The sequence below is a fragment of the Rhinoderma darwinii genome, chromosome 7, assembly GCF_050947455.1.
Source record: "Rhinoderma darwinii isolate aRhiDar2 chromosome 7, aRhiDar2.hap1, whole genome shotgun sequence".
Lineage (NCBI taxonomy): Eukaryota > Metazoa > Chordata > Amphibia > Anura > Rhinodermatidae > Rhinoderma > Rhinoderma darwinii.
This window is the reverse complement of record NC_134693.1, coordinates 72,180,230-72,204,313: the sequence shown is the minus strand read 5'-3', so window position 1 is coordinate 72,204,313 and position 24,084 is coordinate 72,180,230. Positions and strand designations below refer to the sequence as shown.

Below are 24,084 nucleotides of genomic sequence, written 5' to 3'. Positions count from 1 at the left end.
TTACCTCCCATGCAGTGCCTTTCAATGATGAGTGGAATTATCTATGGGGGCTCTATCTACAGGGGGCTATATAGGGGGGCTATATAGGGGTATATGTGGGACACTATCTACAGGAGGGGTTTTATGTGGGGCACTATCTACAGGGGGCTATATGTGTGGCACTATCTATGGGGGCTACAATCTATAAGCGGCTCTATGGGAAGGTACTATCTACAGGGAGCTCTATGGGGGCACTATCTACAGGGGGCACTATTTGTGTGTGTGGGACACGGTGTATGGTGCTATTATATTTAGGGGCATAGTGTGTGGCACCATGATAATTATATCTTGGTTTTTAGGTGCAGAAATGTTTGTAAGGTGAGAAGCTAAAGAAATCTGAGCGGCAAACTGCAGAAATAGGCTGTAACTGGGAGAAGTCATAATAGAGATCTGGAGCGGATGGAGAAGAAAAGAGAAAAAGAACAACTAGAATCTGAGAAGAGGTCACATGTGAGTCACTTAATGTAAATTTGTATTCTGTCTCTAATCAGTACTGTAGTCACTGTATGATGTGCTGCGAGATGATGGGTGGCATGATTATTTATTTTTATTGTGAAACAGCAACTCCCAGCGTATACTTACCATTGTTCGGGCCATGCGGGAAGCTGCAGCTTTATGTCGTACAAACCTCTATGCAGGGGTTGCACTAAATTTAGCTGTATTTCTGCTGGTGCTGTATTTATGTACTGATCTTGGTTCTGGTGTTGTATTTATGTACTGAGCTTTGTTCTGGTGCTGTATGTATGTATTGAGCTTGGTTCTGGTACTGTATTTATGTACCGAGTTTGGTTCTGGGGCTGTATAAATGTACTGAGCTTGGTTCTGGTGCTGTATTTATGTACTGAGCTTGGTTCTGGAGCTATAATTATATAGGATTTATTTATAATAACAAAATTGCAGGGCAGATGGAATTGTTTTTAATTTGATGTATATTTAATAGGAACATGTCAGGTAGTTTTAATCCCTTAAAACGGCACCATGCGGTAATACATGACCTGAAAATATTTCCAAACATTCCCTTCTATGCTTTTTTCAGATGCAGCAAAATTTATCAAATCAACTTTTAAAACCACGCACACTATATGGTATTTACTCATTAAAGGTTCATGGGGTGGTGCCGCTATCCTGAAGAGTCACATAGTCCTGCCTCCAAACCGACCTTTCCATGCTTTATTAACATCCCTCTGGCTGCTATACATCACTAGCAGTCTCCTCCAACTTTCCCAGATGCGCCATTGCCTTGTACTACTTTTTCACGCACCCTGCAGCTAGGTGTACTCTGCCAGGCTTCATCGCTGCACGGCGTATGCCAGGGTACAAGGCAACGGTACATCCGCAATAGTTTGAGGAGGCTGCTAGTGATCTAGAACAGCAAGGGGAATGTCAATCAAGATCTGGGGGGCCCCATTTAAATTTTCGCCTCAGGCATCAGAAAAGCTAGAATCGGCCCTATGAACCCTCTTAGGCGGGATTCACACGACCGGTTCCCGCCCGAGCCCGAGTATCGGCCGGTTTGCATAAAGTTTTGCAACCGTTCCGGGCCGGGCAGATCTGGACAGTGACATCAGCGGCAACTCCTGAAGGGGAATCCCCATGTGTTCGGGGATTCCGCTTCAGGAGTTTCCGCTGATGTCACTGCCCAGATATGGATATGTAGCAGAGCAAGCAGCAACTAGCGGATGGAGAATGGGGACAGCAAATAGCACGGAGAGAACTGTCAGGGAAGCAGACAGAGCAGGCAGAGAACAACCAGTGAACAGCGGTAGGTTATCGTATAGTTTATCTGATAAGCTTCAGTGACTTACTAGGACATTGTCAGAGCAGAACACATCGGCAGGGAGATAAGCCGGAATCTGGCCACGTGGAACAGTGTGGGAATGAGACATCCATTCCGGCCGCAATAGCAAAGCTTCATTTCTATGGTAAGTGCGGAGGGTGGTGGATGTGACGACGGGGGGTGGAGCAAAGGCATTACGTCCGCTTACATGCTTCCCTTCCGCCTTACCTATTTACATATATTGTTGACACCATGAATGGTTGTAGTGATTCTGGAATATTTTTTGTGCACCATGGGTGAATGCTAAATTTCCAGAATTTGAGCTATGATGATTATTAACTCTTCCAAAAGAAAATATAACACTGTACTGAAATTGATTGGCAGGACTTTGGAAATATCTTCTAGTCACTTCCTTTCTCTCTGGTATAAGCCTCACTTTCCTACTCCTAGCTTCTTGACCATTATCCTTTTCAGTTATGTTTATGGTTATTATATCTGATGGTGGAAACACTTCTTTCCAAATTCCTCATTTGGATATGTATCTACTTCACGGTTTCCCGAATGTTTAAAGTTATTTGATCCCATAGTATATGTGACTGCAATTGCCAACAAAATAGTTGGAGTTCTCATATCCAGAATCCGTAATTTTCAGCCTGTTAAATCACGCTTCATTTAGGATCCTGGAAAACAAGAACAAGAGCAGTATCAATATTTTTTATCAGTTATATCCTTTTACATTGATCTGCATGAATCCATTTCTCCATATCCCTCCTTTTCATGCACTTGACACTTTCTTGTTGTTGTCACGACCTAGGGGTATGTGGACCCACTATGCCGCTCCACTGTAGCGGAGAGGCAGCTGACCAACTCACAGTCTATGCACAAAGTCTATGGTAGGAGTGTAACACATAGGTACCTGGGATAGTCTGGATGGAAGCAAGGGCTCTGGCACAGATGGGGCTGGAGGTGGTGGGTTGCGCCAGACGTGGCAGATGGTATTCAGAATGACAGGCGACAGCCGACGTGGAATATTCCAGCAGGCGAGGCAAGGTACAGCTCAGGTACTATATAGGTTTGGAACAAGGCACAGCATGGGATACAGGATATAGGAGGCAGGACAAGGGAACACTGGGAGCAGGAAAACACTAAGGGACCAATTGCAATACAGACATGGGAAAACTACAACAATGCTCAGCCAGGGGGTGGAACGGCAGAGCCCTTATTATAGTCCAGGATAGGCAGGGGTTGATTAGGGAACTTTAAACATGTGTGCGCGCTGTCCCTTAAAGGCCGGGGACGCACGCACATGCGCACCTTACAATTGAGAGCAGCACCGGCCAGCTGCGAGTGCTGGCGTCTCCTAGGAGGGAGTTGCCAACAGGAAGACTGTGGTCGTGGGCATCGACAAGTAAGGAAAGGCGGCGGTCCGTGACCACGGCCATGACAGAACCTCCCTTACGCCCCCTCTTAAGTCCGGAGCGCAAGAGGAACTTCCTTATGAGGGTAGGAGCATTGAAGTTCACTGCTGGCTCCCAGGACCTCTCCACAGGACCAAACCCTCTCCAGTCCACTAGATAGAAGTTTCTTCCTCATATTCTCTTATAGTCCAGAATCTATTTCACCTCAAACACCTCAGACGACCCGCTGGGAGCAACTGCAGACCTAGGAGCTTTGCTGAAGCGGTTCAGAACCACAGCCTTAAGGAGAGACACGTGGAATAAGTTGGGGATCTTGAGAGTGGGAGGCAACCGAAGTTTATAGGATACAGGGATAATCCATTGCAGAACTTCGAAAGGACAGAGTAACCTCCAGGAGAGAACTGAGGATGAACTTTTCTCCTTTTATCGGCATGCTTTTTCATGCAGTCCACTGCTTGGAGAATCGCAGACTTAGTCTCCTGCCAGATGTGAATTCTTCCCAAAAGAGTCATGGCTGGCACAGGAAGAGGAACTCAAGGATGCTGGCTGTACACGATGTAGAAGGGAGACGAGGCGGTAGACTCAGTTGTGTGATTGTTGTACGAGAACACCGCCCAAGGCAGAAGTTGCACCCAATTGTCGTGTTGGTCAGAAACAAAATGGCGGAGATAGTTCTCCAAAATTTGGTTGGTCCTCTCCACTTGACTATTGGACTGTGGGTGATAAGCAAAAGAGAAGTCGAGTTTTACATCAAACAGGTTGCACAGGGATCTCCAGAACTTGGATGTAAACTGTACTCCCCGGTCCGTGACAATATGCAGAGGAAGGCCGTACAGGCGGAAGATGTGTAGAATAAACAAATTTGCCAGGTGAGGGGCAGACAAATGGCGAGTCAGTGGGACAAAATGTGCCATCTTTGCGAAACGATCCACTACTCCCCAGATTGTAGTACATCCAGCAGAAGAAGGAAGGCCAGTGATGAAGTCCATCGCAATATGCTACCAAGGGACATCAGGAACCGGCAGGGGTAGTAGCAGACCAGCACCTCCATCCCCATGCGCACCTGCATCCCCACGCAGAGCCGAGATGCAGGCACGCATGGAAATGAGCAGTCTGTATCTTCCGGACGCCAGGGTAGTGTGGGCATAAAGTGAATGGCAACGTTCTTTTCAAGTCAGGTGGGTGCAGAATCCCTATTAGTGTAAGTAATAATGCCTTAACAGGAACAGCTCTCATGTTTTTAAGTTTTGGTAACCATGATTGGACCATATAGAGAAAGCTCCCCCTTACAATCCATCTATAAAAGATGTATCCATTACACCACACAGTACCCCTTGAAAGAGCTGACAGTGAAAGTTGAACCTATCCATAGGGTATATACATGCATCATTTTACATAGACATTTCCCCACGTAACACGACTGTGCTCCTTTAAATATTGTACCAAGAAAGAGTGCATGGAGTCTTTAAGTCAAGAGATAAAACATATACTTTATTTAGCAAAATCTAAAAAGTTACTACATGAATTATTTAAAAAATGAAACACACAGATGACAGACAAAAAGATCGCCAAAACATGAGGCAATTTGATCATGAGAATTCACATAACCATTATATATCCACATATACATTGGTGTACAGTATCATAAATAAATAAATAAAGTGCATAGTGCAACATGATTACTTTGACCATTAGTATATCTATTTCTAAGGGTATGGAAATTTGTGTATACTGTTACCAGCCTCAATACAAGGGCCAATAGGGATCCCCTACCACTATTCTATTTAGTAAAGAGCTAAGTGCAACAATGAACAACTTGAAAAAAGGTGGACTACTGACCCATGATGCTGTGTCTCAAGAAAAGGCGACCTGCCCCTACGCGCGTTTCGACTTCCGCCTTCGTCTGGGGGTGGCACTTGCTAGTTTCTACTTCCTATTTATCCTATCTCCTGACCAATTACAAGCTTTTGTGCTTATCTGCAAGATATTATTACCTGAGAGTATCTGTGTCATTCCTCGGCGTCATGACCGCGATTGTCCATGGTAGCTCATCACATGATGTGGGCATCATGTGACACGTGGAGTGCGTGCGTGATTACATCATCGCAACGCATCACCATCACGTGTGTATTGCAGACGCTAACTCATAGTGAGTCGCCATGGACGCCTGGCATGCGCACTTGACACAGATTTGTACTTTGAGAAAAAAGAAGAAAAAAACTTCTCTACATGTCTATATTAGAAAGTAAGTATCATAATAGATAACAATTGTCATATATAGAATCGGACATATATACTGTTACAGAGATATGGAGAGGAATAGTATCATCGCAAGATGTTATGAAATATGTTTGTTCTTATGACAATAATGTCTATACATTTTTATATGATACCTACATCTAAGGTCATACACACGATATTATCTCATTATTCCAAATTTCATATCTTTCAAGTACATAGATGAACTTATTTAAATGCATGTACACAGTAAAATATACACAAGAAGATTTATATATAATCGTGCATGAATATTACCAAATATGAAAATAAAATAAATAAATATTACGAAGAAATAAAGAAAATGTATAATAATATACAACAAACAAGAATTTATTTTAATTATACAAAAATATATGTGAAAAAGAAATATAATAAAAAAGAAATAAATAATTATATATTTTTATTTATGTGTAGATGTAGCTATACTACTCTACAATTAGTGCATTCCAGTGGAAAAATATATTTGTTATATATAATAAAGTGAATTAGTAGTAAGAACAAAATAATATTTGTATAAAAAGTGAGATCTAAATATTGTGTATTAATGTGTCGTTATTACAATTGTGCCATTAGGTCTATATGTCTTCTTGTGTATATGTGTGTATGTGTTCTGCACATAATCGTCTGTATATATCTGTATATGTTATAAGAGTATATGTCCTGCCAGCGGTATTCATTTGCATCTAGAAAGTAAGAGAACATGGTAGACGAAAAACGTCTTATTTTTATCTTGCGTAGATCCATCAGATGTTATGGTGTAAATTGCAGTGTAGAACAATGTCCTACATATCAAGATAGATTGCATCATCTGTAACTAAAATAGGAAGAGAAAAAGCATAAATTAAAATCATGGCATCATATTGAAATAATACTTTAACCAGTTACGGAATGCCACAGCACATACTAATAGTCAGAGAAAAGAGGCATAACCATGGGATTCATTTAGCCCCCTGGGCTGCATGGTCCCTAACGTCCATATCCACTTGCTCTCAAGTCTTAGTAATTTTTTCATTAAATCACCCCCTCTCATGTTCATTTCTATGTGATCTATTCCTTTTACTTTCAATAGTCTGGAGTTACAATTATGATACAGCTTGAAGTGACGGGGAATGGTTTTTAATTTTTCCACTTTGTCCGCATCATGAATTTCTTTTGCGGACTCAATATCGCGTACATGCTCCCGAACGCGAACCCTAAGTTCGCGTGTGGTCAGTCCTACATAAATTTTGTCGCAAGGGCATGATGCATAGTAAATTACACCCCGTGTGGCACAAGTAATGTGCCATACAATTTTAAATATTTCATCCCTTTTTGAGTTTCTGAATTCGACAGCCCACTCGATATTTGGACATGAGATACAATCTCCACAGGGAGAGCAGCCCCACTTTGGCCCTTTAGTTCCAAAATACCTTTTACCTGGAGCATAAAAACTCTGTACCAGGTGATCCTTAAGGTTCTTTGCCCGTCGGTATGTTACCGAGGGGGATTGTGGTAGATTTTTATTAAGTATTGGGTCAGCTTTTAGTATTGGCCAATATCTGTTCAATTGATATTTCATTTCATCCCAACGAGAATGGTATGAAGTGATGAACCTTACCTCGTTATTCTTAGTTGTTTTCACAACTGGTTTTAGAAGTATGTTTCTTTCAGCGTTTTCTGCTCGCTTTTTGGCCTTCCTGATACATCGTCTACTGTATCCGCGGTCAATGAATCTGTTTGTCAGGTCTTTCGCTTGCTTTTGAAAATCTTCTTTTCTTGAGCAAGTGCGTTTCAGTCTAAGGAATTGGCCTGTGGGTATAGCTGCAATGGTCTGTTTTGGATGCGCGGATGTGGCATGGAGAAGTGAATTTACCGATGTCTCCTTCCTAAATAGATCAGTTTGAATAAATCCATTACCGTCACATTGGATCAAGATATCCAAAAAATCTACTTGTTCTTTATTGTATTTATATGTTAATTTAATATTCTGGTCATTTGAATTCAAATCAATCATAAATTGCTGTAAATGTTCCAATGTCCCCTGCCAGATCATGAAGATGTCATCAATGAAATGGGCCCAAAATATGACCCGCTCCATTGATGTACCACGATCTGACATAAATAGGTCTCTCTCCCACAGCCCCAGGAACAAATTTGCATATGAGGGTGCACATGCTGCTCCCATCGCAGTTCCCTGGAGCTGCAGGAAAAATGACCCATTAAATGTAAACACATTGTGTGTTAGAGCAAACTCTAGTAGGGTGGTAAGTAATTGAGCAAATTTCTCATCTAAATTGCTCATACCTAGAAAGTATCTAGTGGCTTGTATTCCGTCACTGTGTCTGATGCTGGTATACAGCGATTCGACGTCACACGTCACCAGCCACATATCCGCATCCAGATGTATATTTTCTAATTACTGTAATAAATCAGATGAGTCTCTAATATAGGATGGCAAGCATTCTACTAGAGATTTGAGATGATGATCTATAAATTTACAAACATTCTCGGTGAAATTACCTTGCCCGGAAATGATGGGTCTACCCGGTGGATTCCTCAAGTTTTTATGTACTTTTGGTAGTAAATATAAAGTTGTAATCACGGGTGTTGGTACAATGAGTGCATCATGTTCATTTTTAGTTATGATTTCATCATCCATTGCTCGTTTTAAAATATTTGTTAATTGCTCACTGTAAGAGAGGATTGGATTGAAAGTTAGCCTCTTATAACATTTGATGTCTCTTAATTGGCGATTTGCCTCTTTCTCATACATAGCCCTAGGCCATATTACGATGTTACCCCCCTTATCAGCTGATTTATACACCACGTCTTTCAGAGCTTTCAATTTCTGAAGACTCGCTCTCTCATTTTTAGTTAGATTATCATTAATTAGGGACTTTGGCATAGACTCAAATTCTTTTGTTACCGTTTTTACGAATGTATCAATCACGGGACATAAAAACAGCGGTGGAAATTTTTCCGACTTTCTTTTGATACATTCAGGAATCGTTCTTACCTGTATATAGTCTTGCTCCCCCATAAGGCTCTCTAGGTCTCTCAGTGTAGTCTGTTCTTCCACTGTTTTGAAAATATGATCTTCCTCTTTAAAATGCCACCTTTTGAACATTAATGTTCTGGCAAATAAGTTGAGATCTTTTATAGCTGTAAAAGCATCAAATGGTGCAGTTGGCGAAAACGTTAGACCTTTACTCAAAACACTTTCGTCAATCTCAGAAAGTACATGCTCTGATAAGTTAATTACCTTAGGATTACGATCAAATAGTTCGCCTTGTCCATCAGGTCTCCTTTTATTTCGGCCATTGTATTTATTATCAAATTTGCGTTTAGATCTTGTTGATCTTTGATTTGATATGGAATGCTGTTGTAACCGTTCGTCATTGTCGCTTTGGAGCGACATGGATGACATGGATGAAGATCTACTTATATTTCCTTTTAGTTCTTTGCGTCTCCATCGATACACCCTTTGTTGTATTACATCATTGTGGTCTCTAGATAGTTTTTTTATTTTCAAATTTTGTATTTCCTTCTCCCATACTTCAAATTGTTTGTCTAGTTCTTTGTTAAACCCTAGTAAATCATCTGGGGTGATGGTATCTATCAATAATTTTTGATTTACATCAATTTCATTATCTATTGTTTCTAATGTTTGTTTATTCAAGCCGATAAGCAGCTCCATGAATTTTTTTGAACAAAAATTGCAAGCTTCTTCCCAACTTGAGATAAAGCTCTCACTTTCTATGGGGAAGGAGGGAAATAGCTGTATACGTAATCCTCTCGGTATTAATATCTTCTGTATATACTGTTTAAGAGAGGCTTTATTCCACCAGACTTTTGTCCGCCTGTGGAATAGATTTTTGAGAGTTTTTTGAATTTCTAGGCCGTTTCTCTGACTATTAGTACTGGCATCTGTGGGTGCATTATTAAAAACCGATTCAATTTTGGACTGCCAGGCACGTTCTCTGGCTTTGTAGTCCATAGGGATAGTATTACCCAAATCTGTAATGAAACAGAAAAACAATATAATAGAACCTATCCATAGGGTATATACATGCATCATTTTACATAGACATTTCCCCACGTAACACGACTGTGCTTCTTTAAATATTGTACCAAGAAAGAGTGCATGGAGTCTTTAAGTCAAGAGATAAAACATATACTTTATTTAGCAAAATCTAAAAAGTTACTACATGAACTATTTAAAAAATGAAACACCACAGATGACAGACAAAAAGATCGCCAAAACATGAGGCAATTTGATCATGAGAATTCACATAACCATAATATATCCACATATACATTGGTGTACAGTATCATAAATAAATAAAGGGCATAGTGCAACATGATTACTTTGACCATTAGTATATCTATTTCTAAGGGTATGGAAATTTGTGTATACTGTTACCAGCCTCAATACAAGGGCCAATAGGGACCCCCCTACCACTATTCTATTTAGTAAAGTGCTAAGTGCAACAATGAACAACTTGAAAAAAGGTGGACTACTGACCCATGATGCTGTGTCTCAAGAAAAGGCGACATATATATGACAATTGTTATCTATTATGATACTTACTTTCTAATATAGACATGTAGAGAAGTTTTTTTCTTCTTTTTTTCTCAAAGTACAAATCTGTGTCAAGTGCGCATGCGCAGGCGTTCATGGCGACTCACTATGAGTTAGCGTCTGCAATACACACGTGATGGTGATGCGTTGCGATGATGTAATCACGCACTCACTCCACGTGTCACATGACGCCCACATCATGTGATGAGCTACCATGGACAATCGCGGTCATGACGCCGAGGAATGACACAGATACTCTAAGGTAATAATATCTTGCAGATGAGCACAAAAGCTTGTAATTGGTCAGGAGATAGGATAAATAGGAAGTAGAAACTAGCAAGTGCCACCCCCAGACGAAGGCGGAAGCCGAAACGCGCGTCGGGGCAGGTCGCCTTTTCTTGAGACACAGCATCATGGGTCAGTAGTCCACCTTTTTTCAAGTTGTTCATTGTTGCACTTAGCACTTTACTAAATAGAATAGTGGTAGGGGATCCCTATTGGCCCTTGTATTGAGGCTGGTAACAGTATACACAAATTTCCATACCCTTAGAAATAGATATACTAATGGTCAAAGTAATCATGTTGCACTATGCACTTTATTTATTTATTTATGATACTGTACACCAATGTATATGTGGATATATAATGGTTATGTGAATTCTCATGATCAAATTGCCTCATGTTTTGGCGATCTTTTTGTCTGTCATCTGTGGTGTTTCATTTTTTAAATAGTTTATGTAGTAACTTTTTAGATTTTGCTAAATAAAGTATATGTTTTATCTCTTGACTTAAAGACTCCATGCACTCTTTCATGGTACTAAAACAATAGCTGTTTATCCCAAGCTCAGGTGTACACTTCATTGGTATTATTGAAATGTTTATTCCAAAACAATAGCTGCCCCTTCTACGCACAGGTGTGCCCTTCATTAGCATCATTGACCATAAAGCTACTTTCACATGGCCCGACCTGGGCCGTGTAAACGAGCGCCGATCAACTAGACAGCTCGTAGATCGGCGCTCGTTTACTCTTTCACAAGAAGCTAGTATGGGGATGAGAACTCATTACTCCGATCGCTCGTCCCCATACATGTGTATCATGTCGACATCGCATCTCCCTGTTTAAAACGATAAGTATCAGCTGGTGAACGAGCATTCGCTCGTTCATCGGCTGATCGTTGCTCTGTTTACACAGGCAATTATCGGAAATGAGCGTTCTGTGAACACTCAATTGCACAAACTGGCCAGTTTAAAAAGGGCCTTAAGGTACAGTAACCTCCAGCACCACATTGGTTAATTCTTTGGTCTTTCTCAGGATATACATCAAAGGCAAGCAAGATAATCCTGTTGATAATCAGATACCATTTACAACAGGCAGCTGTCCAACCCATTGATATTCTAGCAATATTATTACGAATGCTGCCTGATAGGGCAAAATTAATCACTTGAACTTTTTGCTAATGCATCAATATGGAAAATGGTCAACGTGGATATTGAGAAGTCACTACAATGCCGTAACACAGCACATTTTGGCTTCCAACACCCCCCCCCCCCTGCGTGATTGCCCCAGGTGCTGGAATTCTGTCTGCTAAATCTTGCTGACTGTCTGTCTGATCCTCAAATAGCGCAGGTCCCCAATGCCTGAAACCTGGGAGCATTGGTGGATTTGTGCAAAATTGAATAGGGCTGTTCAGTAATGCTGGCTCATTAAAACCTGGCGCATTGGCATTATGTGATGTTGGGGCTATGCGGCGACCAAAAGTTCCGGATGCCCCACTTCCAGTCTGTGATAGCGTGGCAGGGAGTGGGGCTAAGCCATGGTCAAAAGTTTAGGGCGCCACATTTCTGGTCCGCGCTAATAGGGTTGCGCGGCAACCGGAAGTCCCTGCTGCCCCTATTCCGGTGAACACAGAGGATACGCCAGCGTCCACCGGAAGTCTGAGGAGCACAACGCTGCCATGTGATAAATTGGCGGTCGAATCTTTGGGCCAGAGGGGGGACTTCACTACCTCGGAAACGCGGTTAGCGCAAGGTAATGATAAGGCTACAGCCCCTGCTCCCGCCACCTCCCCAGGGATGAAAAAACCTAAAGCTTGCAGATCTTCTGCTACTGCCAGCACTGGCCTTCCTCCCACCACACCTACCCTGCTAGCCACAGAAAATAAAGGGGTTACTGACCGGCGCGTGCAGTCGCTCTGTAGCGCTTGGGGACTGCAGGCTGGCGGTGAGGTTTCTTTGGCAGGCGCACCATCTCCTCCAGTTGTGAAGTAGAAGATCCTGAATCCACGATGACCTAGCTCATCTTCTTGCTTGCTGCTGTCTTCAGATAAACCAAAAAACTTCTGTCTGCTTTCCCACCTGCCCATTCTTTTTATGCTCCTAACTCCTCCCCCTTTTGTCACCTAACCCTAGCCCCCACCTTTTCCCGCCTAAAACTACCTTCCTTTGTTCCTCACAAAAGGACCTTAAACTATCCTCTCCCCCTACCCAGGCTCCCAGCGCCGCTTTGGCCAACTCCTTAGCTGTACCCTTTAGGACCCCCTACCTCCTTATCCTAAGCAACTCCTAGCCAACCCTACGCTACCCTGGGTCGTATTGACCCCCCCTCCCCGCATGGCTCCTTATTCAGATTCCACCGTATTCGTTGCTCTTTAACTCTGGCTTGGTCTCTCAGTTTTGCTTTTTAGGGTATGTTCACACGACAGCGTCCGTAACGGCTGAAATTACGGGGATGTTTTCAGGAGAAAACATCCCTGTAATTTCGGCCGTAACGGCATGTGCAGGCGCTGGAACGCCGCGTCCATTACGGACGTAATTGGCGCTGCTTTTCATTGGAGTCAATGAATAACGGCTCCAATTACGCCCAAAGAAGTGACAGGTCACTTCTTTGACGCGGGCGTCTATTTACGCGCCGTCATTTGACAGCGGCGCGTAAATATACGCCTCGTGTGAACAGACAAACGTCAGCAACGTCAGCCCATTGCTTTTAATGGGCAGATATTTGTCAACGCTATCGAGGCGTATTTTTCGGACGTAATTCGTGGCAAAAACGCCCGAATTACGTCCGTAATTAGTGTGTGTGAACATAACCTTATGTGTATGCATGTATCTGGCCTAGCTTAGATTACTCCCTGAACCACACTTTTATAACTTTGGATTTCTTGGATTTGGATTTCAGCTTTGCTTTGGATTAACCCTCTGGTTCCTGATTTTGATTTTCCACACTCAGCTGGTTTTTGGCCTTTACTACCAACCTGGTACTCTTCAGTTTTTCGATTTGGACTTGTGTTGTCTCTCCTGGTTACTTGACTCTGCTTGTTTGACTTCACCTTTAGTCTGTCAGGTTTTCTGTTCTGGTATAGCCTGCAAGTGCACCTCTTGTCTAACATCTTACTCTGCAGCCGTAGCCTGGGTCCCAAGAAGCCAAATCCAACCTACCGCGCAGCCGCTCTTGTGGAAACCTCCGGGATGCCTTAGACTCTGCCAACTAGAGTGGTGAAAGATTTGTGGTTGCTTATTTACTTGTGCGCCTAAACCAGACATTTTCCTGCTACTTTTAGGGTATGTTCACACGGCCTATTTACGGACGTAATTCGGGCGTTTTTGCCCCGAATTACGTCTGAAAATAGCGCCTCAATAGCGCTGACAAACATCTGCCCATTGAAAGCAATGGGCAGACGTTTGTCTGTTCACACGAGGCGTAATTTACGCGCCGCTGTCAAATGACGGCGCGTAAATAGACGCCCGCGTCAAAGAAGTGACCTGTCACTTCTTTGGCCGTGATTGGAGCCGTTATTCATTGACTCCAATGAATAGCAGCGCTAATTACGGCCGTAATTGACGCAGTGTTCAAGCGCCTGCACATGCCGTTACGGCTGAAATTACGGGGATGTTTTCAGGCTGAAACATCCCCGTAATTTCAGCCGTAACGGACGCCCTCGTGTGAACATACACTTAGAGAATCGCTCTCATAGTAATTTCATGAGTTTACATCCCAGGAAACTTCTCAAGTAACTATTCCTTGACAGTTACTTAGTTGCATAGGTTGAGAAAAGACACAGGTTAATCATGTCTTGCATTTCTAGTTTAGTTATAACCCCCAATGCCATTCATCAATAAATAAACATATAGCCTTTTTTGCTGACATAGTATCTACAATTAGTACCTCTTAGAGTAGGGCATTCCGTAGTTTGACTACTCTGACTGTAAAGAACTCGTTTAACACATATGTCATGAGAAGTGTCATGAGAGTTAATGACATATACATATAAAGTATACCATTATAATCTATGAGTGACGGATGCCACTGTTAGAAAAATGGACAAGGAGGCAGCACTTCCAAAATGTAGAAAAACCTAATGCCACTGTTAGGCACCATGTACACGAACATGCTTTTGTGGCCACAATTCCCCTGAAAATCCATTCATTCCTATGGGGCCATGCACACGACCGTGGTTTTCACGGTCTGTGCATGGCCCAGGAGACTGGACCGCAGAAAGAAATGGCATGTCTTATTACGGCTGTGTTCTGCGGTCCAGGCTCATAGCAAATAATGGCCACGGCCATGTGCACGGCCCACAATTTGCGGGCGGGTCGCGTGCCGCCAAATCACAGTCATGCACACGGCTACGGTTGTGTGCATGAGGCCTTAGGCATATGTCACAACCTGCATTTAACGTATACATTAGGTGCTTTTCCTGGGATGTTAAACGTGTGATTGGGATGTCAAATTAAAAATGTAATTTGAATGGGGCCTTAGTCTTTCCGTTATACTTTTCCTCTCTTTACTATCTAGTCCTGGCTTTCGCTTAAAAAAAATTCATCAAAAACTGCATCAAACTGTCTTGTGTAAATCTGGCCTAATAACCAGCCTTCCAGTTGCTCGCTTTCAGTAATCTGGTTTCCATGGTTATGTTCTATGCAGGTATTTCTGTAGAATATAACCATAGATGACCAGATGGAGTACTGCAAGCTTATAGTGAGTAGTCTGATTATTAGGAAATACTTTTTAGTACAGTCTACAATATTTCCACAGCTATTTCAGAAGCTAATCATGGAAAGTTATAATTTTTGTTTGAAAATTAAATCACAATTGTGTTTCAATTTATAATGTCATATTTTTGCCTAGGTTCAATGAAGATGTTGTTCCTGCATTGTTTTCTAGTCTTGTCCTTCGCAAGTCCAACTTTTTCTGATCCCTGTCCTCAGGTCTGCATTTGTGACAATATCAAAACATTTGTGACTTGTGCTAACAAGAACCTGACTGAAATACCAGCCACTATCCCACAGGTCTGTATTGAATTTGTGTGTACGTGTGATTTTACCTATATCTTTGTATAAACTTTATAGAACTGCTTTGATTATAAATACAAAACAAATCAGTGTAAGGGCTTATGCACATTGCCATATTATGAATCAGTACCTAGTCATAATATGGCACCCATAGGAACCTATGGGCTCATACTGTACCACCATACTATTTAGATTTCTGAGGCACGCTCGTGTGAGCGCTGAGCCGATTTTGTTTCTGTTCGGCTTTTCTAGGAAAGCTGATGTAGCAGTGTACAGGCCCATAGACTTTCTATTGAGTCTGTACACTGCTACATCGGCTTTCCGAGAAAAGCCGAACAGAAACGAAGCGGCTCATCGCACACATGAGCGCTTATGTCGCTTCATTTTAGCGGTTGGTGGGGGTATCAGTGCTCAGATCCCCACCAATCAGAACTTCTGACATGTCACTATGACATGTCAGAAGTTTGTTGAACGTTTAGTTACACTTTAACTGGTTGCCGACACAGGACGAGTATGCTCATCCTGAGCGGCGAGCACTTCGCGCATTAGGACGAGCATACTCGTGCTGTGTGACAGCCGTCCCTGCGCGCGTCTGTGCGCGCGATCGAGAGCGGGGCAACGTAATACACAGCCACGGCCCCGCTCTGACAGCGGAGAGGAGAGAAACATCTTCTCTCCGCTGTTAACCCTTTGAACGCCGCGATGACAGCTGATCGCGGCGTTCAAGGAGAGGGGACTGCACATTGATCGCGTCACAGAAAATAACTGTGACGCGATCAAAGCCCACAACTCGTATGGCCAGACAGCCCAGGGTCCAGTGAAGGACCCCAGCGCTGTCTGAACATATTTCCTGTTGTTAGGGCATACCTCAGTATGCCCTAACAACTGCCTGTGTACAATCAGTAACAGGCTAATGTACTGGCATATAGATCTATGCCAGTACATCACAGTTACAAAATAAAAATCAAAATGATAAATCCCTTTATGGGATTAAAAAAAAAAGTTAAGTGAATGTAAAAAAAAATAATGGTAAATAAATAAATAAAAAGTAAATAAAATACACAGAAACACAAATTTTTTATAATAAATAAACTTTTTAAAATGTAAGTCCCAAAACATGAAATAATATAGACATATTTGGTATCGCCACGACCGTAACAACCTGTACAACAAATGTATAACATTATTTATTATGATCGGTGTATGGTGTAAAAAAAATAAATATTAAAACTGCTGCGCAACTGCTTTTTTTCTGCATTTTAATCTAATTAAAAATTTATAGAAATTAAACGATAATGTATTTGTACCAAAAAATGGTACGTACATAAAGTACAACTCGTCCCGCAAAAAACAAAGTCTCATACAAATACGTCGTACAAAAAATAAAAGCGTTATAAGCGTCGGGATGCAAAGAGGGAAATGTAAAAAAAATTGCTCTGTCCTCAAGGCTAAAATTGGCCGTGTCCTTAAGGGGTTAATACCATTCTTGTGTTAACTTTTTTAAGATTTTATCTTGAAGGTGTTTTGTAAATCTTTCCAATGACCGTCTGATAATCCAGAATATCTGAAAATCCAGTATTACGCACATGAATGGGGATTTTCAAAACAGCATCCACATGTAGCGGAAAAAATCAGCACTGTATTCTGGACATGCTGTGGATATGTCACGGATGTGCAATGCAAAGGGTGAGATTTACAGCAAGCCTGCAACAAATTCGCAATAGAATTGACATGCTGCAGATTTTTACATGTGCATCATGCCCTTAATTCCATGCAGATTTTTTCCCACTACGTGTGGATCCATGACATGAATACTCAACCATAGTATACAATGATGTTGATGCTTATAAAACATTAGAGCTACATGTTCTATGTCTACAGATTTTTTCCATTCTGTATATATGTTGCATAAGTTTTAAAAAGCTTACCATTTGTGTTTGCAGTATACACAGAAACTGATCCTTCAAAAAAATGAACTAAAGAAAATCCCTCCTGGAGCATTCCTTTCTACTCCTTACCTAACTCATCTCAGTCTTCAAAACTGTAGCATTGAAGCAATAGCGGAAGGTGCATTTAGAAGTCTTGGACGTCTACGGTACCTTAATCTTGGCTCCAATCGCATAAGTTTAATACATCAGGAGTCCTTTGATGGACTTTCATCTCTTGAGAATTTAATACTTGAGAAAAATCGCATTGAGGAGATTAAGCCAGGAGCATTTAGTCAATTAGGATTTCTAAACTTTTTGAACCTTGAAGACAATTTCTTGGTCTACTTGCCAGATATGGTTTTTCAGGGACTGCTGCAGCTTAAATGGATGTGTCTCTCTAAGAACATGATAAGTATTGTGTCAACTGAAGCATTTGCAGGGCTTCCAAATCTGAAAAGACTAAGTCTAGACCACAATGAACTGCAGTATCTACCTAGTGAAGCACTTTCAAGACTGTCTGGCCTGACAAGGCTAGAGCTGGGGTGGAATCCAATGACTTTCATTTTAGAGGAAGCTGTCCAAATGGCATCTTTAAAACAGCTCCTTCTCAATAACATGGCATTGCAGGATGTGTCTTACAAGGCATTTGAAAAAAGCAAACAACTCTCCTTTATTGACATGAGTAACAATCAGATCAGATCGATTGAACCATTGTCTGGAGTGGAACAACTGAAACGACTGAACTTGACAGGAAACACGATCATCTGTGATTGCTTTTTGAGACCCTTTAAAAATTGGGCTGATATTTTAAGGTTAAAAGTTGATCTATTTTGCTTTGGCCCCAGCCATTTCCTTGGAGATCACTTGGATTCGCTTAGAGCTATAGATCTGAAATGTGGGAACTTCCATGAAGATATTTATAAGCTATCAGTGGTCACAGAAAAATCACATGTCGAAAACTCATGTCCACAGAACTGTGATTGCAAAACGGATGTCAAACATGCAATTTGTGAGAATAAATCTTTACAGAAGATTCCAAAAGGTTTCAATGTGGACACCACCCTCATTGATCTACGTAGAAATTCTTTCAACTCTGTTCCTAAGGGTGCTTTCTTAGATATGAAAAATGTAGCATCACTACACCTACAGAACTGTGAGATTAATGACATCCAGCCAGGAGCATTCATGGGAATGACTAATTTGGTTTACCTCTACTTATCACATAATAAGATTTTCTCATTAAACCCTGAAGTCTTTCAAGGGGCTACGAAAGTTGGCTATCTATTTCTTGACCACAACATGTTTGCTAATGTTCAAAAAGAAACATTTAGGCTTCTTCCAAACCTCTTTTCACTGCATATGCAGCATAACTCAATTAAGTCACTTACCAACAACAATATGGCTGGGGCAGAAAAGCTTCACTGGTTATATCTAACAGGAAATAAAATTAATGACATTGCTCCTACATCTTTTCGGAATATGAAAGATCTAGAAAAACTCTATCTCGATGAGAATATGCTATCAGAGGTACCAACACAAGCTCTTAAAGGAATGCCTAAACTAACAGAGTTAAGGCTATCCAAGAATCCTATAAAAAATATTGGAAATGGTGCATTCTTGTCAGTATCTCAATCAATACAGCATCTATATCTGAACGACATGAGATTGCAACAGGTATAGTAAAATAAAAGAAAACATCCTCCAAACTCGACAATACTAGTCAAAATTGTCGCAGTCTGCTACTTGATATTAGTCAATATTTCCACTGTAGTAAATGCTTTGCAGAACCTACAAAAACATATATAATATGTTTTGGGAAAAGCGATTGTATATAGTATTATGTAGTCTAGGTATATAGAATTAAGAAAAGCAATATAAAGGGAACGAGATCTAAGAAAAAATCACAACCAGATAGTGGAAATCTAATGTATTGCTTATTTGTTTTTCTCAGAAGATATTTGTATTTTAATGTGTTTTTCTTGCTAAATTAACATATTTCCGTTTCTTATTGGTACATCTCACTAGATAATATTTTCACCAGCATACTTTTTGCAATCAGCTTAAACATGTGACTTCTGTTTTTTAAGAGGAGTTCAGTCAAAATAATCTCACTGAATAGACCATCATTTAGAAAAAAAATTCAACATAATTTTTTTTTTCCTGCATAGAGAACGGGCATTAACAGATGCATGGTAACATATCCATCTAATAGGGGAATACAGGAAGTGTTTTGCAAACATACATATCCAGTATAACCAATCTGACACGGGTACATAGTGCAAAACAGAAAGACCCAAGTCAACATAATCACATAAAAAACACCAACGCAGTTAGCTACCCGACCACACAATTTTGAGCAAAGAGAGACTATTAGCGTTATTAGGGTAAGTTGATGGGCAGAGAATATTATGCTTTCGGACATCGGTCCACTAGGCCCATATTTGCTGGAATTTTGTGCAATTAGCCTGTCTGACAGCCAACAATTGCTCCATGATATAGTTGTATTGGATGGAGTTTGTAATTTCTGATATGTTTTTTTTTTTTTTCGTATGTGTGATCTAATGACTGTAAGAATGTGGGATAACAAGTACGCATCCACCACATGGAGTTGGTCTAGTCCTAGGGAAAAGAGGGCTAGTGCATGCGTCCAATCCATCTCAAATGACATTGTTTTGTGGGACTAAATATGGATTGTTTCCCAAAATGGGCATATAACCCTACAGCCTCACAATATGACATATATTAGATGCGGTGGGATACATTTGTGCAAGGCAGTATGAGGTGAGACCATCTCATCTCAAAGTTTTCTTGAGGCCTCAATATGATTGGCACATGCAGAGGATTTATGGTTTAATATAAAGACAAATTCCCATTGCTGGCCGTAAAACGTTCCTAAAATGATATAAGATTTTTGGGAGGACCATATCTTGACTGTAACAATATGGCCAAGCCATGAAGTGAAGGGTTTAGCATATGTAAAGAGGTCTGTTTGTAATATTTTCATTAGTTTTGTATCGTTAACTGAGTGAAGTTTAGATAAGAGATATGTAAGGAGAATACCTAGATATGACAGTTCCCTTTCCACCCAAATGAAAGGGTTACGGGCCACCAGTCTGGTTTTTATCACATATTTAGAAATTTCCATATTTAGGACCAGTGAATTAGATGGGTTAATGTTATAATAAGATATGCCACTAAAACGTTGAAGTAAAGTATGGAGGACTGGAAGAGAGGTCACCAGGGAGGATATAGATAAAATTAGAAAAACAAGGATATCTGGGTGCTGCTGGATGAAGGACATAGACTAGAATCCGTTTAAAAGAGTTGTTTTATTTCATAGGGCTACGTGTTTCAACACCGAATAGGTGTCTTCCTCAGGCAAGTGTAACCGCATAACCTTATACAGGGATTTATATACACACACCAGTAAAAGGGAGTGAAAATAAAAGTATGACATAAAAGGGTCAAGGTGGCGGGGCCTAAAGGGTTCAAATCAATTGAGATTGTTCACATGTAACCGAATTGCTGCAGAAAATGGTACGGATTTTGGTGCGTTTTTTTCAAGTCTGAGAGATGGTGATATCTCCTCTGAAAAAAAGCAATTCAGTCCACTATCCAGATCAGGAATTGAAAAAAAAACACTGCAGGTGAATTTTCGGGACGAAAATTGTACGCAGCGTGGGAATGAGATTTGCTAAATCTCACCCACTATTCTACGACCGTATTCCGCTGCGTATTTTCCGTCCGCAATTCTGGACGGAAAATACGCAGCAATTCCGTTACGTGTGGACAAGCCCTTGAAATACAAAGATGATCAGCAAAAAAATGGCTCAAAGTAATATTATAAATAGATAAAATAGGCAACGTTGGTGGACTATATACCAGCAGAAAAGTTAAAACAGAGTTAAGGAATGAGAAAAGGTTTAAAAAAACAAACAAAAACAATGTAAAATGTAAACCAATAACTTAAAGGGAATGTGTTGCCAGAAAAACATGTTTTTTTTAAAAAAATTAAACATTTAGTGTGTGGGTGATTAAACATTGTTCAAATTTTTTTTATTTTTTTCACGAGTCAGGAAATATTATAAATTAATTCTAAATTTATAATACTACCCATTTTTGGTCACTAGATGGAGCTATTCCCAAAATTGCAGCAGTGCAACATAGGGTTAAAAGCCCTCGCTCTAGTGAGCTCTCAGCATCCCCCCCTCCTTTATCCTGGCTAGTGCCGGGATAAACGAGGGGTTTGAACGGTGTAACCTCCTACACTGTGTGTCGCCATTTTTTGAGCTAACACACAGTGTAGTAGGTTTACATACAGTAGTAAACACACACAAACACGAACATACATTGAAATCTCTTACCTGCTCCTGCCGCCGCGGCTCCCTCCGGCCCGTCCGCTCCGTTTGCTGCCGCTGGTCCAAGTGCACAAATCCGGAAGCCGCGACCGGAAGTAGTAATATTACTGTCCGGCCGCGACTTCCGGTCCACAGGAAAATGGCGCCGGACGGCGCCAATTTCGAATTGGACTGTGTGGGAGCGGCGCATGCGCAGTTCCCACACAGACGCCGTACACGGAAGTCAATGGGACGGGAGCCGTTCGCAGTCCCTATGGGACTGTGGCTGCCGTATTCCATGTCTGTATGTGTCGTTAATCGACACAGACAGAAATGGAAAAAAAATGGCAGCCCCCATAGGGAAGAAAAAGTGTAAAAATCAGAAAAAGTAAAACACAAACACACAAATGAATATAAACGTTTTTAATAAAGCACTAACATCTTTAACATATAACAAAATAATTTGTGATGACACTGTTCCTTTAACTGAATAAATAGGATTCCCAGGGACTAGGCTTTCTTTCTCCTCGTTTGTTTTCCTTTCTGTCTTTCTTTCCTTCTTTCTTTCTTTCTTTCTCTCTCTCTCTCTTTGTTTTTCTTTCTTTCCTTCTCTCTCTGTTTTTCTTTCTTTCTCCTTGTTTTCTTTCTCCTTGTATGTCTTTCTCCTTGTTTTCTTTCTCCTTGTATGTCTTTCTTGCTCTTAGTTTTCTTTCTCCTTGTATGTCTTTCTTTCTCCTTGTTTTCTTTCTTTCTTTCCTTCTTTCTCCTTTGTCGTGGAAACCCTCTTCCAGGTAGCACCTTTTGGGGTGGGCGCTTCAATGGGCTCCCTCTGCTTTGTCAGGTGGTATTCCAATTGGTAATTTAAGTATCAATAAAAACAATAGCAATCTCTTGTCTTTAACAATGTTCTCTCTCTTTATTATTAACGTACATACGTTTATATACCCCCAGGGTGTACCCTTTAATCAAGGTGTTGCCTTACATGGAACAACCAATTATAACATTCTACATGTATACACTGAAAATACATCAACCCATTGAAAATACGTCAACCCACCTCCCACTGAGGTCACATGACCTTTCTATCACCTGAAATTCATGGCCTACGAACTAGGGGGTGTAGGAGTTGTTTCCAAATATGTATGTGAATGCTGGAATAAAGAGAAATAATTACAAATGTGATGATTATTTCATGTGTAGGTTTTTTTGCCAAACTGCTTACTGCTTAGCATATCAATGCCACTGAAAGAACACACAGAGTTTACATATTTCTTACAAACTAAGCAGAAATGGGGGGGGGGTCAGTGCAGATGTAATATAAATTACATCTCTTCATAATCCGGCATTCTGCTTGATAATTCATAATGAAATTTAAACAGAGAATATAAGCAAATTGACCATCCATCACAAACCCCCCTTTTTCTCATATTAAATTACAGAGATTATATATTATGATCATAAACCTCAAACAATATAATCAATAGGGCCACAGCTAATAATATGATGCTATCACCAATCTCAGGTTTGGGTTTTTCGGGTCCCATCAGTTCATTGGCAAATCCTGTACATCGTCATCCTCTTCTGTCTTCTGCTCTTCACTTACTGTCATCCTTAGGGTAACCCACACAGTTGTGGAGACAAATTGTATGGTGGTGTCCAGTGGGGGATTTATAATTACCCACCTCCTGGTTACTTACATGTCTTCCACTGTAACATTTGAATGCTGCTGACTGGTTCACTCAGGTCTTTGGCCTTTGCTTTACTTTGATAATTGCTGATGTCACCAGGACTTGGTCTGGTCCTTCTCATCTGTCAGTCACTGTGGCTTGTTGGTGTACATCACCGGGCTGTACACAGCACTTTCTACTGTGAGCCTGTGGTGAGAGCCCTCGTAGGCGGATTAGTGGAGTTTTATTATGACTGCCACAAACCCCCCGCATCAAAGTCTTCTTCCTCCAGAAAGTTGCTTATCTGCACGACTGTTTGGATTTGTGACACTGCCTTCAATTTATGACAATCACGTTGTATTGGCTCAGGCTGTGCCTAGATTATTTTAATAAGTCTTTGGTTTGAATTTTGTTTGACCCAACCTTTGTTCGTTTTTTCAAATACAAATTCATATGGTGATAACAATAACAGTATGCCCTATATTAAAAATTTTAACCTATATATATATATATATATATATATATATATATATATATATATATATAGTCCTGCAAATAGATGAACACAGCACTCCACAATAACAGAAAATCAGGCCATGTGCTCGTCACCCAGGGATGAATCAATTCCCCCTTCTTTTGAAATAGAGAAAAGCATAGAACACAGAGACGGCACCAGGACTTCAAGTCAGATGGAAAGCAAAGTGGATTTATTCACCTCAGAAAAAACAGCAACGTTTCGGTTCAACAGGAACCTTTCTCAAGCCAATATATATATATATGCTTGAGAA

General features: G+C 40.8%; 1 protein-coding gene across 1 annotated transcript in view; it reads left to right on the top strand.

Annotated features, from left to right (window-relative positions):
• CHADL (chondroadherin like) overlaps positions 1–24,084 on the top strand; it is a 79,652-nt gene that overhangs the window by 36,091 nt on the left and 19,477 nt on the right. Inside the window, exons 2-3 of the mRNA XM_075832283.1 lie at positions 15,201–15,361; positions 17,308–18,966. Of these exons, the coding sequence (XP_075688398.1) occupies positions 15,206–15,361; positions 17,308–18,966 (1,815 nt within the window). The 5' untranslated portion in view covers positions 15,201–15,205. The remainder of the gene's footprint in view (positions 1–15,200; positions 15,362–17,307; positions 18,967–24,084) is intronic.